General features: G+C 43.8%; 1 protein-coding gene across 1 annotated transcript in view; it reads right to left on the bottom strand.

The window, feature by feature from the left end:
- The window catches only part of FCHO2 (FCH and mu domain containing endocytic adaptor 2), a 146,465-nt gene extending 130,977 nt beyond the window's left edge, over positions 1-15,488 (bottom strand). The window contains exon 1 of the mRNA XM_066377004.1: positions 15,243-15,488. Within this exon, the coding sequence (XP_066233101.1) occupies positions 15,243-15,473 (231 nt within the window). The 5' untranslated portion in view covers positions 15,474-15,488. The remainder of the gene's footprint in view (positions 1-15,242) is intronic.
- Between the last annotated feature and the right edge of the window lie 206 nt (positions 15,489-15,694).

The raw sequence follows: 15,694 nt of genomic DNA, 5'->3' as shown, positions 1-15,694 counted from the left end.
CCTTGCTCTGTTCATGTCTATCTGCCTATCACACAAAGTCATCTTTTTCTGGTTGATTTTATAACAACCAGATTTTTTTTTTTTTCCCTGTATTTTTCTGAAGCTGGAAACGGGGAGACAGTCAGACAGACTCCTGCATGCGCCCGACCGGGATCCACCCGGCACGCCCACCAGGGGCGATGCTCTGCCCACCAGGGGGCGATGCTCTGCCCATCCGGGGCGTCGCTCTGCCTTGACCAGAGCCGCTCTAGCGCCTGGGGCAGAGGCCAAGGAGCCATCCCCAGCGCCCGGGCCATCTTTGCTCCAATGGAGCCTCGGCTGCGGGAGGGGAAGAGAGAGACAGAGAGGAAGGAGGGGGGGGTGGAGAAGCAAATGGGTGCCTCTCCTATGTGCCCTGGCCTAGAATCGAACCCGGGTCCCCCGCACGCCAGGCCGACGCTCTACTGCTGAGCCAACTGGCCAGGGCCTTTTTTTTTTTTTTAATTTTTTATTTATTTATTTATTTTTTATTTATTCATTTTTAGAGAGGAGAGAGACAGAGGAGAGAGAGACAGAGAGAGAGAAGGGGGGAGGAGCTGGAAGCATCAACTCCCATATGTGCCTTGACCAGGCAGGCCCAGGGTTTTGAACCGGTGACCTCAGCATTTCCAGGTCGACGCTTTATCCACTGCGCCACCACAGGTCTATAACAACCAGATTTTATAACAACAATTTTATACTTAAAATTGTTTAAAAAGATTATAAAATACAACCTCACATATTTCTACTTGAAAAAAATGCATATCTCTACTTAAAAAGCTATTTTAAGTAAAATGGAACTCACATAACTAGGTTTTAAGAACCACAAAAAGTAGTAGTAGAAAAACACAAAGTTGCTGTGGGGCAAGCTGTGCTAGGCTTACTGGCCAGGTTACCAGCTGCAAGCACTTTCCCCGATTAGTGCGTGGGTGCAGAGCAGTGCCACATGTGTATGGCCTATGTAAGGTTATGGGTGCTTGAACTGAAGAGAGACAAGGTATTGCAGATGGTGGGTTGCCTGCCTGCCACTGTGAGGGGCCATTTTGCTGTTTGTTTGCCTGAGAGGCAGTTTCCCCTGCTTGTGTGCTTGTCCATTGTTGTGAGACTTTATTAAACGAATGGCTCAATCCTTTCTGGCTCCACAGTTTTCCTGCCCAAATCCAATGTGAACCTGCCTGGCCTCGGCCACTGGCATTACATCTGGCATAGCGGGCAGGGTTCGGAGCAGATGGGTATGGAGCCACAGCCACCCTTGAGGGATGGGGTAGAGGACTAGTCATTGTTATGGCTCCCCACAGCTGTCCTCTTGGGGACCGTGGGCTGGTGGTTTGTTACAGACCTAAGCGAGGAAACCCAGAGCTCTGTGCAAGAGGCAGCCCGAGGTAAAGAGCTCCAAATGAGTTGCGGACCCAGTCGCAGCGACTTGCACTGGAGTGAGCACTGGAGGTGGCTGAACGGGTTCGTGAGTTGCAGTTTGCCCTGGAGGTTGAACGTTGGCAGCAGCAGTTGTTGTAGGAACAACTGCAGGTTCAGCTTTAGGCCGAGAGCCGGCAGCCACAGAAGCAGGAAACGGAGCTGTGCCAGCAGGATGTCTGAGTCGATGGGAGCAGGCATTTCCATCTCCTCTTCTGAGGATGAGGAGGCTTGGGCTGAAACTGCTGTCTGCACACTCAGAGCTTGGCCAGTGGTCGTCCAGAAGTTAAAAACCCAGCAGCAAAGAGGAGCTACTGAGCCCCTGGCAGGCTTGCTGATTGTAGGGCTTAGGGGTGGATGGCATCATACTCTCTGGAGCAGAGGTAGAGAGGCTGGCCACTGTTGCAACACACTCTTCCTTGGGTCAGCGCCTTCAGGGCAGCCTGGACAGAAGGGATGGTGGAGGGGGGGAGGCCTGAAGCCCCATGTGAACCTAGTTGCTTAAAATGGACTTTTACCTTGGTGACTTGCACAGACAGCTGGGCTGTCTATCGTGGACTGACTCTTGGATTGCAACCAGGGGGGGCACCGGCTCACTTGTTGGATAGACACGCCACCTTTGGACAGTATGAGAGACCCTGATGGGGGGGTGGCAGCTCCAGTGGATGCCCTCCTGCACCGGGAAGCTGCTCTCACCCAGTTGCAGAGATGCACCAAGAACATTTTTGGTTTCAATGGACATGGCCCTGGACTGCACAGGCCCCCCACCTATGATGGGTGGCCTTGCTGGCAGCGTGGGGTGGGGAGTTGGAGGTGGGCCTACAGTTAACTCCCTGGGCAGAGTGCTCAGGGAGACATTGTGAAGGGCACCTTTGTAATCATCACTTTTTGGAATGTATGTAGTGTACCTATTGTGAGGCGAGCAACCCTAAAGGGGTGGAATGTGGGGCCACTGTGTTAGGCTTGCTCACGGGGTTACCAGCTTCAAGCACTTTGCCTGATTGGTGCATGTGTCCATAGCAGCACCATGTGTGCATAGCCTATACAGTGGTACTTGAGATACGAATTTAATTTGTTCTGTAACCGAGCTTGTAAGTCAGTCAACTCATATATCAAACTGCCGATACTGGACCCATGCGCCAACGCGCCAACTTCCTGAATCACGACTCGTATCTCGGAATTTCGGTCGGATCTCAAACAAAAATACGGACTGAGTCGCAGCTCGTATCTTAAAAAAAAAAAAAAAAAAGTTTGTTTGTTGGTCTGTTCGTATCTCAAGGTACCAGTGTATAAGGCTATGAGTGCTTGCACTCAAAAGAGATAGGGGATTGCAGATGTGCAGATTTCCTGCCCACCACTGTGAGGGACCATTCTGCTGTTTGTTTGCCTGAGAGGCGGTTTCCCCTGCCTGTGTGCTTGTCTGCCATTGTGAGACTTTATTAAACGAAATGGCCCAACCCTTTCTGACTCCGCAGTTTTTCTACCACCTGCCCAAATCTACTGTGGACCTGCCTGGCCTTGGCCACTGGCATTACATTGGCTCTGACCATTTGGCTCAGAGGTAGAGCACTAGCCCAGCGTTTAGATGTCCCGAGTTCAATTTCCAGTCAGGGCACACAGGAGAAGCAACCACTTGCTTCTCCAACCCTCCCCCATTCCTCTCTATCTTTCTCTTCTCCTCCTGCAGCCATGACTCAGTTGGAGCAAGTTGGCCCCAGGCACTGAGGATGGCTCCATGGCCTCACCTCAGGCACTAAAGTAGCTCGGTTGCCAAGCAATGGCCCTAGATGGGCAGAGCATTGCCCCATAGGGGCCTTGCCAGGTGGATCCTGATATCGAGTTACATATGGGAGTCTGTCTCTTTTCCTCCCCACTTCTCACTTAAAAAAAAGAAGAAAAGGAAAAAAAGAAAAACACAAAGTTATAAACCTCACAAATTTTAATCATTTGAAACTTCTCCTTCAAATAAACTTTTCTTTTAAAATGAGAGGAGGAAATGCAGAGATAGACTCCCTCATGTGCCCTGACACCCAGCAAGCCCACTAGTTAGTGATGCTCTGCCCATCTGGGGCACTGCTCCACTGCAACTGGGGCCATTTTTTTAGAGCCTGAGGTGAGACCATGGAGCACCTGGGGCCAACTTGCTCGAGCCAATCAAGCCATGGCTGCAGGAGAAGAAGAGGTAGAGAGAGAGAAAAAGAGAGAAAGAAAAGAGGGAGCAGTGGAGAAGGAGATGGTTGCTTCCCCTGTGTGCCCTGACTGGGAATCAAACTCAGGACATCCACAGCCAGGCCCACACTCTACCACTGAGCCAGCTGGCCAGGGCCTCAAATAAACTTTTAAGGGCAACAGTAAATTAAAAACTTCAATTTTGACGAGTCCAAGAGCTAAATAAATAGGAGTAAGATATCAAGTGTAACTGTATGAATTAAAAAGTTGATTCTACCTGCTTTCCTTTTCAATTAAAAAAAATATTTTTGGTGGGGGAAAAGAAAGGTCAGGAGGTGCTGTTGTGTGAACAAATAACATGCCTAACTTTCCTCTGAATTCCAGACCACTGCAGAAATAATGAATATCACTTCCTACCTCTCTGTATTCTCCTTTTACTCCATCTCTTACTAACATTTATTAGATAACCTTGAACAAACCACTACAAAGTATAACATTAATACATGTCTGATGTAGTTTCACTTTATCTGCCTTCTCTGAAAAACACAATAAACTTTTTTTGCTTTTTATTGATTTTTAGAGAAAGAGGAAGTTAGAGAGAAAAAGCAATTTGTTGTTCCACTTATAGTTATGCAATTTTTTTTTTTTTTTGTATTTTTTCTGAAGCTGGAAATGGGGAGGCAGTCAGACAGACTCCCGCATGCACCCGACCGGGATCCACCAGGCACGCCCACCAGGGGGCGATGCTCTGTCGTGACCAGAGCCACTCCAGCGCCTGGGGCAGAGGCCAAGGAGCCATCCCCAGCACCCAGGCCATCTTTTGCTCCAATGGAGCCTCGGCTGCGAGAGGGGAAGAGAGAGACAGAGAGGAAGGAGAGGGGGAAGCGTGGAGAAGCAGATGGGCACCTCTCCTCTGTGCCCTGACCGGGAATCGAATCCGGGACTTCTGCACACCAGGCCGACGCTCTACCACTGAGCCAACCGGCCAGGGCCTAGTTATGCAACTTTGACACTGACCAACTGAGCTCCCTGGCCAGGGGTCATTTAACTAATTCTGAAGACACTTTTTTTTTCCTTTGACGAATGGTCTCTCCAGTGAAGAATCTTCTAGACATTTTTGATGGAAATTCAGCAAATATGAAATGACAGGTCTCCATATTTGCCCTGAAAACTGCTAGGAAAAATGGATAAAGTACATGCAAGTAGTTGTTCACACATTATCACTAAAACTATTCTGCAGAACTATTGATAAGACATTGCTAAAGCATAAAAACAGTGATTAAAATATTTAGAATGACCACTGCTCAGCAGTCAAAATTATTCAGTGCAGGTACAATAGTCACTCAAACACATTTGTTGGCTGACTGAGGGAAATCTTATCACATTAAAAATATTTTTTTTCTCACCCTTCAGATGCTAACCACTCCCTAATCTTTTTAATTGTAACTCACCTCTTCCTAGACAATTAAATGATTAAGTCCATTTAAACAGATATTACATATGGATTTAACAAAAATAGTTAATGCAAACAGTTGAAATAATTTTTTTCACTTTTTCTTTTAAAGTTACTGTAAAAACCTGTAAATGAATTTAATTTTCATTACTTTGAAAATGAGTAATGCCCTGGTCGGTTGGCTCAGTGGTAGAGCGTCGGCCTGGCGTGCAGGAGTCCTGGGTTCGATTCCCAGCCAGGGCACACAGGAGAAGCGCCCATCTGCTTCTCCACCCCTCCCCTCTCCTTCCTCTCTGACTCTCTCTTCTCCTCCCGCAGCCAGCCGAGGCTCCACTGGAGCAAAGTTGGCCCGGGCGCTGAGGATGGCTCCATGGCCTCTGCCTCAGGCGCTAGAATGGCTCTGGTTGCAACAGAGCAACGCCCCAGATGGGCAGAGCATCGCCCCCTGGTGGGCATGCCGGGTGGATCCTGGTCGGGTGCATGCAGGAGTCTGACTGCCTCCCCATTTCCAATTTCAGAAAAATACAAAAAAAAAAGAAAAAAAGAAAATGAGTAATAAAAGTTAATTTCAGTTTTCTCAAAAATCAAAGTATGCTAACAAAGACACAAAAGACTATCTCTTAAACTGGCATCTTGTATACATTAATACTTAAATCTCTAGGCCTCATAATTCATAAATCGAAAAAACAAAATTAAAAGTAACCTAGATGTCCAAAGGGGCAGAGGTTAAAAACATAGCCTCTCTATTCCATGGAAACCTATGCAGTCACTGAAAATATTTTCCAAGAATACTTAATCACATAAAAAAATGCTTGATGATAATATTATTTGAAAATTGTAAGATACAAAACTATATAGTAGAACCCATTCTAAACATTGTATTTCTAAGGATTTTACAGGATAGAGGAAAAGGCTCTACGTAATTTTTACTTTCTTCTGTATTCTTCTGTGTTTCACCTATTATACCATAGTATATACAGTGTGTCCGTAAAGTCATGGTGCACTTTTGACCAGTCACGGAAAAGCAACAAAAGACGATAGAAATGTGAAATCTGCACCAAATAAAAGGAAAACCCTCCCAGTTTCTGTAGGATGATGTGGCAGCATGTGCGCATGCGCAGATGATGACGTAACACCGTGTATACAGCAGAGCAGCCCACGGCCATGCCAGTCGAGATGTGGACGATACAGAGGAAAGTTCAGTGTGTTATGTGGCTCGCTAAATTCGAATCTGTGACCAAAGTGCAACGTGAATATTGGCGCATTTATAACGAAGCGCCACCACATAGGAATAACATTACTTGGTGGGATAAGCAGTTGAAGGAAACCAGCAGTTTGGTGGAGAAACCCTGTTCTGGTAGGCCATTAATCAGTGACGAATCTGTAGAGCAGGGGTCCCCAAACTAAGGCCCACGGGCCGCATGCAGCCCCCTGAGGCCATTTATCCGGCCCCCGCCGCACTTCCGGAAGGGGCACCTATTTCATTGGTGGTCAATGAGAGAAGCACATTGATCATCTCATTAGCCAAAAGCAGGCCCATAGTTCCCATTGAAATACTGGTCAGTTTGTTGATTTACATTTACTTGTTCTTTATTTTAAATATTGTATTTGTTCCCGTTTTGTTTTTTTACTTTAAAATAAGATATATGCAGTATGCATAGGGATTTGTTCATAGTTGGTTTTTTTAATAGTCCGGCCCTCCAATGGTCTGAGGGACAGTGAACTGGCCCCCTGTGTAAAAAGTTTGGGGACCCCTGCTGTAGAGGCTATACAGGATAGCTACCTAAGGAGCCCTAAAGAATCTGTGTGTGAGCCCACATCGAACAGCACTGAATAGGTATGAAACTGGGAGAGTTTTCCTTTTATTTGGTACAGATTTCACATTTCTATTGTCTTTTGTTGCTTTCCTGTGACCGGTCAAAAGTGCACCATGACTTTACGGACACACTGTAGTTACAATTAAAAGGGAAAACCGCCTGACCAGGCAGTGGTGCAGTGGATAGAGCGTCAGACTGGGATGCGGAAGACCAGGTTCGAGACCCCGAGGTCACCAGCTTGAGCGCGGGTTCATCTGGCTTGAGCAAAAAAAAAGAAAAGCTCACCAGCTTGGACTCAAGGTCGCTGGCTGGAGCAAGGGGTTACTCGGTCTGCTGAAGGCCCACAGTCAAGGCACATATGAGAAAGCAATCAATGAACAACTAAGGTGTCGCAACGAAAAACTGATGATTGATGCTTCTCATCTCTCTCCGTTCCAGTCTGTCTGTCCCTATCTATCCCTCTCTCTAAATCTCTCTCTGTCCCTGTAAAAAAAAAAAAAAAGGGAAAACCATCCTCTCTGGCTGTTGTTTCACCCAACAAAAAATACTTGTTAGTTTTAAGACACCAGCACTACCAATTTGCTTTACTTATTTTTTACCTTCCTATCTTTTCTCTAAAGTCAAGCAAAGATGCTTGTCAGTATCTTCCACAATTTTTATTCCTTCAGTTTCACCAAGGAACTTGTATGTGCCTTATGGAACTATGTCCCTCATCTTCATCACAGTTCACTAATCACTTCTCAATTTATTCCTCTCTGACTCTGGTCATTCAACATTTTCTAGCATCTTCATTAATAATGTAACTATACATCTCAGTTGCTGTTAATACTATTTTTGTTTCTCCCCACATCTAATCAATTTATACTAAACTCTGTGGACCCAATTGTTATTAAAATTCTTCTAACTGGCTCTGGCCAGTTGGCTCAGTGGATAGAGCATCAGTCCAGCGTGCAGACATCCTGGGTTCAATTCCTGGACAGGGCACACATGAGAAACAACCTGTTTCTTCTCCCCTCTCGCAGTTACTGGTTTGAGTGTTGGCCCTTGGCAGTGAGGGCAGCTCAGTTGATTTGAGCATCGGCCCCAGTCAGAGGTTGCAGATGGATCCCGGTTGGTGTGCACGCCGCAGTCTGTCTCTCTATCTCCCCTCACTTAAAATTCCTCTACCTCTAATATTCTCTAATTTTTCCACATTAGGTAAATTGAAAGCTAAGCCCCTATATGGGTTTCTTAGGATTAATTGTTCTAGCATTATGATATCAGGGTGGATAATCTGAAAAGATACCCCATGACTCAAAAAAACTACTTCCAAAGGACTTATGCTAGCCAAATATGCAGGATGATACAAAGCATACCTGTTCTCCCATGCCTTTGCCTAGATAATATAAGTAGTTCTGAAAGGATTAGAGAGCATTCAGGATTTACTGTGCTGAGCTAGAAAAGTACCCAGACAGCAAATTTTTATCCTTCCCATATGAATGTTCTAAAACCCTTCCCCTGAACCAAATTTATGCAGACTAAATCACTATCCATTTCTCATTTTCGAATTCCTCCTAGATTAAGGCAAAAATACAAAACAACCACCCCTCCACCCCCACCAAAAAATCCAAAGGTCTCACAATAAAATTTAGTGCCATCTCAAATACTATAATTTTATGTCTACCTGTCAATTCTACCCTGAACCTAGTTAGATAAATCAGTAGTTTGCATTTTCATAGTCTGCTGTATTTGAAAACAATTTGGGCATGGCTAACTGGCTAACAGTTATCCAATAACACGTTTTAACTTAGTAGATGTTAGTTGCTGTATACACTTAGGTTATTTCTGGAAAGTACATAAGAAATTGGTAACACTGATTGCCTTTGGAGAGATCTTGATGGTTGGAGAAAAGGAAGAAGATTTTATACTGTATTTATTCCCTATTGTACCTTTTGAACACTATACCATGTAAATTTCACAAATCTGTTAATGTATATATGTAAATATACATACACATATACTTTTTAAATTTTACCATGTGAGCTGATAAGATCATATCCTTAGCAGGTACCCCAAACTACAATATTTGGAAATTTCAAGTAATAGAAAGTCTATATTCTGGGTTTCTATAGTCACCTCCACTAATTTTCTAAACATATTTTTAAATTATCATATGGATAAATAACCCCAAAGAATGTATGTGTGTGTGTGTGTGTATGTGGTTATTATTCTCTATCTAAGATACTAAATTTAGATTAAATAAATCAAAAGTAAAAATGTAATGCTTTGCATTCCAATGTCCCATTAATAGCAATTCCAGGTTTTTAAAAAACATTTTAATCTTTCCAGTTTCCATACAATCACAGATCAAATTTTGGATATATAACCAAGTGCTTCAATTGTATTTAAAATTTACGTATGGCCTGGCCTGTGGTGGCGCAGTGGATAAAGCGTTGACCTGGAATGCTGAGGTCACTGGTTTGAAACCTTGGGTTTGCCAGGTCACGGCATATACGACAGGCAATCAATGAACAACTAAAGTGAAACAACTATGAGTTGATACGTCTCACTCCCCTCCACCACCCCCTAAAAATCAATAAATATAATTTTTTCTAAAAATTAAAATAATAAATAAATAAAACTTAAGTATGAAAATACCAGTGAAATCAACATGCTATTGGTTAATCAGTAAAAGAAATAAGGAAAAGTAACAAGGAAAAACTTCAGGATAAAAATACCTAAGATAATTGTGGCTCATTCTTGATGTCTAACTGGAGATAATCTTTGGAAAAAGTTACCTAATTAAAAATGTCAGTTTATCACAGTGTGACATATGCTAAAAATTAGTGTATTTCAGAAAATGCTTCATAACTTACATAGATTAGGTTTACCATGTAAAATGACATTTATAAGGTATTTAATCAAGTATTTTGTGCTTATTTTTACCCTTCAAAAATTATCACCTATGAAATCCATCCCCCCAAAATTTTTAACTGCTGAATTTAATAATCTGGACTTATACAAAAACATAAAGCCATTTTATTAAATATAGTGCAATCGCCTGACCTGTGGTGGCGCAGTGGATAAAACGTCGACCTGGAACACTGAGGTCGCCGGTTCAAAACCCTGGGCTTGCTTGGTCAAGGTACATATGGGAGTTGATGCTTCCTGCTCCTCCCTCCCCCTTTTCTTTCTCTCTTTCTCTTTCTCTCTCTCTCTCTCTCTCTCTCATTCTCTCTCCTCTCTAAAAATTAATAAAAGAAAAATTAAAAATAAAATATATATAGTGCAACCAACGTTGACATACGGAATCTCAAAAGTATTATAAACTAGTACGTATTTGATTTTTGGAAAATAAAGCAGTATACAGAGACACTTCCTTACTATAATAATTATTTATACCTTTTTAAAGTCATATAATCTTTTGGTGGGCTAATAGCTGTTTATATATATATATATATATATATATATATATATATATTTTTTTTTTTTAAAGGCAATGGTGTATTACCCAGTATTAAGATTTTTACTGTTCAATTTTAATAGAAAAGAAAAGCATTTTCAGCTTGATATCAATGGCACTATACTTTGTGGCAGAAACTGACTTATCAGCAACAAAACACCTGTTGTGTAGGAAGTTCAAATACATTTTTCTCTTCAAAGTATAGTATTTGTAACATAGCATGCTATAATTAAATATAGTTAAGAAAAACTGTACTTTAAAGTAAAAGGCAGGATGTGCTGCTTTCAAAAGAGCTTGAAGAGAGCTTAAATGATTCAAACTTTCCCCTAGAAAAATGCCACAACAAAAAGTTTGTCTTTTTACATGTAGGGAAAAAAATAACAGGTTATTTGGTTACAAACCTAAAACTTTAAAGGTTCCTATTATCTCACTCTGATAAGTTTTGTTTTGACAGTGCCACTTTATTTTTCAACTCTTTGATGAATTCCCATTATTCTTTTTTTATGTTCATTTTATTGATTTTAGGGAGAAAGGGAGAGGGGAAGGGAGAGGGAGAGGGAGAGACAGAGACAGGAACGTCGATCTGTTCCTGTATGTGCCCTGACCAGTGCCACTTTAAACACTCGAGGAGAAAAGTGAAATTGTTATGTTCTCTATATTAAGAAATTATTTTATAAATAATCTTAAAAATGTAAATTTTAAGTTGTTTTAAACAGACAACTATCAAATTCTCAGAAGTTACTTAATTCCTAGACTTTCCTAATTCATTTAACCCTCCTTCGCAACTTCTTAAGCTCTAATTTAGAGTTTCAGCCCCAATTCGTGTCTTGGAAGGAAAATAAAATACAGCCTATTTTAACTATTTGTACTCAACAGTGAAGTGAATGCAAAGACTAAAACAAAAATCAGAGTTGGGATTCAGAGTAGATTTCAGATAGCCAATTTTATTTCTCTTTTAAGAGGGACAAAATAGGGAGCATACACCAAACTTGTACAAAAATGTTTATAGAAGCATTATTCATAATAGCCAAAAACATCAAACAAGGCTATGTCCAAAGCTCAGTTAACAGAAAACAAAAGATAACTTTAAAATCTTAATATACAATTTGGAATTAAGTTAAACTTCTGAAACACATTTATGCATAAAAAAATGCAAAACATTATAAGAATGTCATTTTTAAATGATTCTTTTAAAAGTTTTATTAACTGCCATTGTAAAACCTAAAGTCTGAAATTGATATGATAAACAAAAATTAATAAGGAAATGCAAGGGACCCAAAACAGCCAACATAATGTTGAAAAAATAACAACAAAATTTGGAGAACATACTCCTGATTCTAAACTTACTACAAAGCTACAGTAAGCAAAACAATTTGGTACTAGCATAAAGACAGATAATGCAATACAACTAAAAATCCTGAAATAGCCTGACCAGGTGGTGGCACAGTAGATAGAGCGTTGGACCTGGATGCAGAGGACCCAGGTTTGAAACCCTGAGGTCGTCAGTTTGAGCACAGGCTCACCAGCTTGAGCACAGGGTCACTGGCTTGAGCATAAGATCACAGACATGACCCCATGGTCGTTGGCTTGTGCCCAAAGGTCGATGGCTTGAGGAAGGGGTCACTCACTCTGCTGGAGCCCCTCTCCCCAGGTCAAGGCACATATGAGAAAGCAATAAATGAGCAGCTAAGGAGCTGCAACAAAGAACTGCTTCTCAACTCTCTCCATTCCTGTCTATCTGTCCCTATCTGTCCCTCTCTGCCTCTGTCACACACACAAAAAAATCCTAAAATAAACCCATACATTTATGACCAACTGATTTCAACAAGAATGACAAGATTATTCAATGAAGAAAGAAGAGCCTTTCCAACAAAAATTGGTGAGACAACTAAATGTTCACACGCTTAAGAATAAAATTGTACCTCTTCCAGGCACCACACACAAAAATTAACTTCAAATAGATCATAGCCTAAGTGTAAGAGCTAAAGTTATGAAATCCACAGAAAAAAATAGGAGTAAATCTCTGTGACCTACGTTGGGGGGGGGGCATTTGAGATCTTGCTCCTCAGCATATGTTGTCAGTTTGCCTGAAATAAACTTTTGGGGGGGGGGGGGTGACAGAGAGGGACAGATAGGAACAGACAGATGAGAAGAGAGAGAGATGAGAGATGAGAAGCATAATTCTTCATTGCGGCACCTTAGTTGCTCACTGATTGCTTTTTCATATGTGCCTTGATGTGAGCCTTGCTCAAACCAGATGAGCCGGTGCTCCAGCTGGCAACCTCGGGGTTGCAAACGTGGGTCCTCCGCGTCCTACTCCGACGCTCTATCCACTGCGCCACCGCCTGGTCAGGCTGAAATAAATTCTCATATATATCCCCCTCCCAACCAAATCTGTGACCCTGGTCTAGGAAAAACTCCTTAGATAAACAAAAGTGTAAGTGGTAACAGAAAAATTAGATAAACTGAACTTCAACAAGACTTCATCAAAACTAAAAATGTCTGTGCTTCAGAGTACAACATAAGGAAAATGAAAAAGACAACCAACAGAATGGGAGAAAATATTTACAAAGTCTGATAAGAGACATGTACCCAGAATATAAAAAGAACTCACAAAGCAATAATAAAAAGACAAATCAATCTAAAAATAGGCAATGAATCTAAACATTTTGTCAAAGAAAAAACACAAGCGGTCAATAAGCACATGAAAAGAGGCAATAAGCACATGAAAAGAGGCAATAAGCACATGAAAAGATGTTCAACATCATCAGCCACCAGACATGTGCAAATCAAAACCACACACTGAAACAAAAAGGACAAATAACAAGTGTTGTCCAGCATGTGGGAAAATTGAAGCCCTCAGACATTGATAGCAGAATTACCAAATGGTGCTGCCACTCTAGAAATTTTTGGTGGTTCCTTGAAATGTTAAACAGAGAATTACCATATAAGCCAGCAATGCCATTCCCAAAAGGAATGAAGACATGTATACACAAAAACTTGTACAAAAATATTCATGGCCCTGGCAGGATCGTTCAGTGGTAGAGCATCCACTGGGCATGTGAATGTCCAGGGTTCAATTCCAGGTCAGGGCTCACAGGAGAAGTACCCATCTGCTTCTCCACCCTTCCCCCTCTCACTTCTCTCTCTCTCTCTCTCTTTCCCTCCTGCAGCCATGGCTTGACTGGAGCAAGTTGGCCCCCAGTGCTGAGGATGGCTCCATGGCCTCCACCTCAGGTGTTAAGAGGAGCTCTGTTGCTGAGCAACAGAGCAACCTCCAGATGGGCAGAGGATCGCCCCCTAGTGGGCCTGACAAGTGGATCCCAGTTCAGGGTTTGCAGGAGTCTGTTTCTCTGCCTCCCATCCTCTCACTGAATAAAAAAAATACGTCTATATGCATAGCAGCATTATTCATAATAGACTAAAAGTGGAGACAACTAAATATGTCTGTCACTGGTGATAGATAAATAATATTCATTCTCTACACACAACGGAATACTTAGCCATAAAATGGAATTAAGTACCAACCATGCATGTTCCATTATTGATGAACCTTGGAAACATGCTAAGTGAAAGAAGCCAGTCACAAAGAACCAAATATATGATCCCATTTAATATGTTCAGAATAGGTAAATCCACAAAGGCTGAAATCCATAGATTAGGTGCCTTGGACTGAGGTAGAAGGGAAATGGGAAGTGACTTATAATGGATACAGGGATTCTTTCAGAGGTGACAAAACTGTTCTAAAATTGTGGGATGCTGCACAACTCTATGAATGTACAAAAAAAAATCCTTAAATTGTACACTTACTTACATAGGTGTATTCTATGGTGTGTGAACTGTACCTCAGTGAAGCTGGTTAAAAATAAAACTAATGTCTAGTATTTTTGTTGCTTGTGGAAAACAAGGAACATACAAAACAAATAACTATGAACTGACTTGGTTACTAAACAAGTTCATGCCTGAGACACTCAGAAGTAAGAATTTAAAGCATAACCCTCATTCACTGAAAGGTTACTCTTTCAAGTATTTCTAAATCTTAAAATGGATTTGTAGTACTTGCAACTGTCAGGGCATAAAATCAGATTCACCCAATATACCTGAGTAAACGTGTTATTCTCCTGTACATGGCTGAACTGTACTTCCCATGACAACAAACAATAACTGCAGCAAAACACTCCACAGGGAGGCTAAGAGTCATTCTCCAAGAAGAATCTAATACTAATACTGAGTTAAGAGCAGGGGTGTGGAAAGAATGAGGAAGGGGAAGCAGCACGGGGACAAGGGGAAGTCTCGGCGCATTTAAGCCCCAGGAATCCAGTTACATTAAATCCAACTTTTATACGCTTTGTGAACAGGCCCAGAGGCAAAGTCCTGGGCGCAGACCAACGAGCCAAACTGCGAAGGCGAGAGGAAGTGCTGATCCCGCCCCAGCCCGCACGGGATTGCTCGTGGAAACGGCGGGGCGGCTGCAGTACGGGAAGGGGGCGAGCCCCTGCGCCGGCTGGGGCCCGCGCTCTCCCGCAGCAAGGGGTGACCGTGCCGCGGGCCCGTCGTGTGAGTCCGAGCCGCGCAGCGCGCCCGGCGCCCCGAGCCTCCGGCGGGGCCGGTCGCGTCTCCCGCCCCATCCGGCGCTTTGTCCCAGCGCGGGCGGGGGGCGGCTCCTCGGCGTCCAGCCGCGGGCTGAGGGGCTGCGCTGACAGCTCCCGGCCGCCGCGAGGGCTGCGAACCTGCGAGTCGAAGCAGCCGCCGACCCGTCGCCCGCCGGGATATAGCCAGGCGGGACCCAGCAGGCGGCGGTCCGAGGACGCTCGCCCTGCCCTCGGAGCCGCCGCCGCCGCCACGGCCCAAAGCGCACACACAGGCCGACGACAAGCGCAAAAAGCCTTAGCCTCGGCGACCCACACAATTTCCAACATCCTTCTCTTACCCAAAAATTGTCGACGAAATGCGCCATGACCATCGTGCCGCCGCCGCGCTGGGTTCTGCGTCCGCGCCCGCCCGCCGCTGTGTAAACACCGGCCCGGCCCCCACGGCGCCCCCGCCCTTCACCGCCACCGCCTTCTTCTAGAGACCGGCCCGCACCCTCTAGGGCGCATGCGCCACCTAGCGGCTGCCGCCGCGGGGCGAGCACTTGGACAACACCGCCTGGTGCACGCATGCGCCCCGGGTCCCATTCCCGGTTTTAGTCTCCTTCCTCTCTCCCTAGTGCGGGCGGGGCTAGGTTGAGTGTTCTCTTGGGAATGGCGGAGAACCGGGTCCCTAAGGAGTCACCGGGAGACTGTCCGTACCGTTTGCAGTGCGATAGGTACTGGCCCAGGGAATGAGCTAAGAGAGGGGCCAGCCAGTGGAGCTGGTAGCCTGGCTGCCTGCTCGGGACTG

Source organism: Saccopteryx leptura, chromosome 1 (genome assembly GCF_036850995.1).
Source record: "Saccopteryx leptura isolate mSacLep1 chromosome 1, mSacLep1_pri_phased_curated, whole genome shotgun sequence".
Taxonomy (NCBI): domain Eukaryota; kingdom Metazoa; phylum Chordata; class Mammalia; order Chiroptera; family Emballonuridae; genus Saccopteryx; species Saccopteryx leptura.
This window is presented reverse-complemented; position numbering and strand designations above follow the sequence as displayed.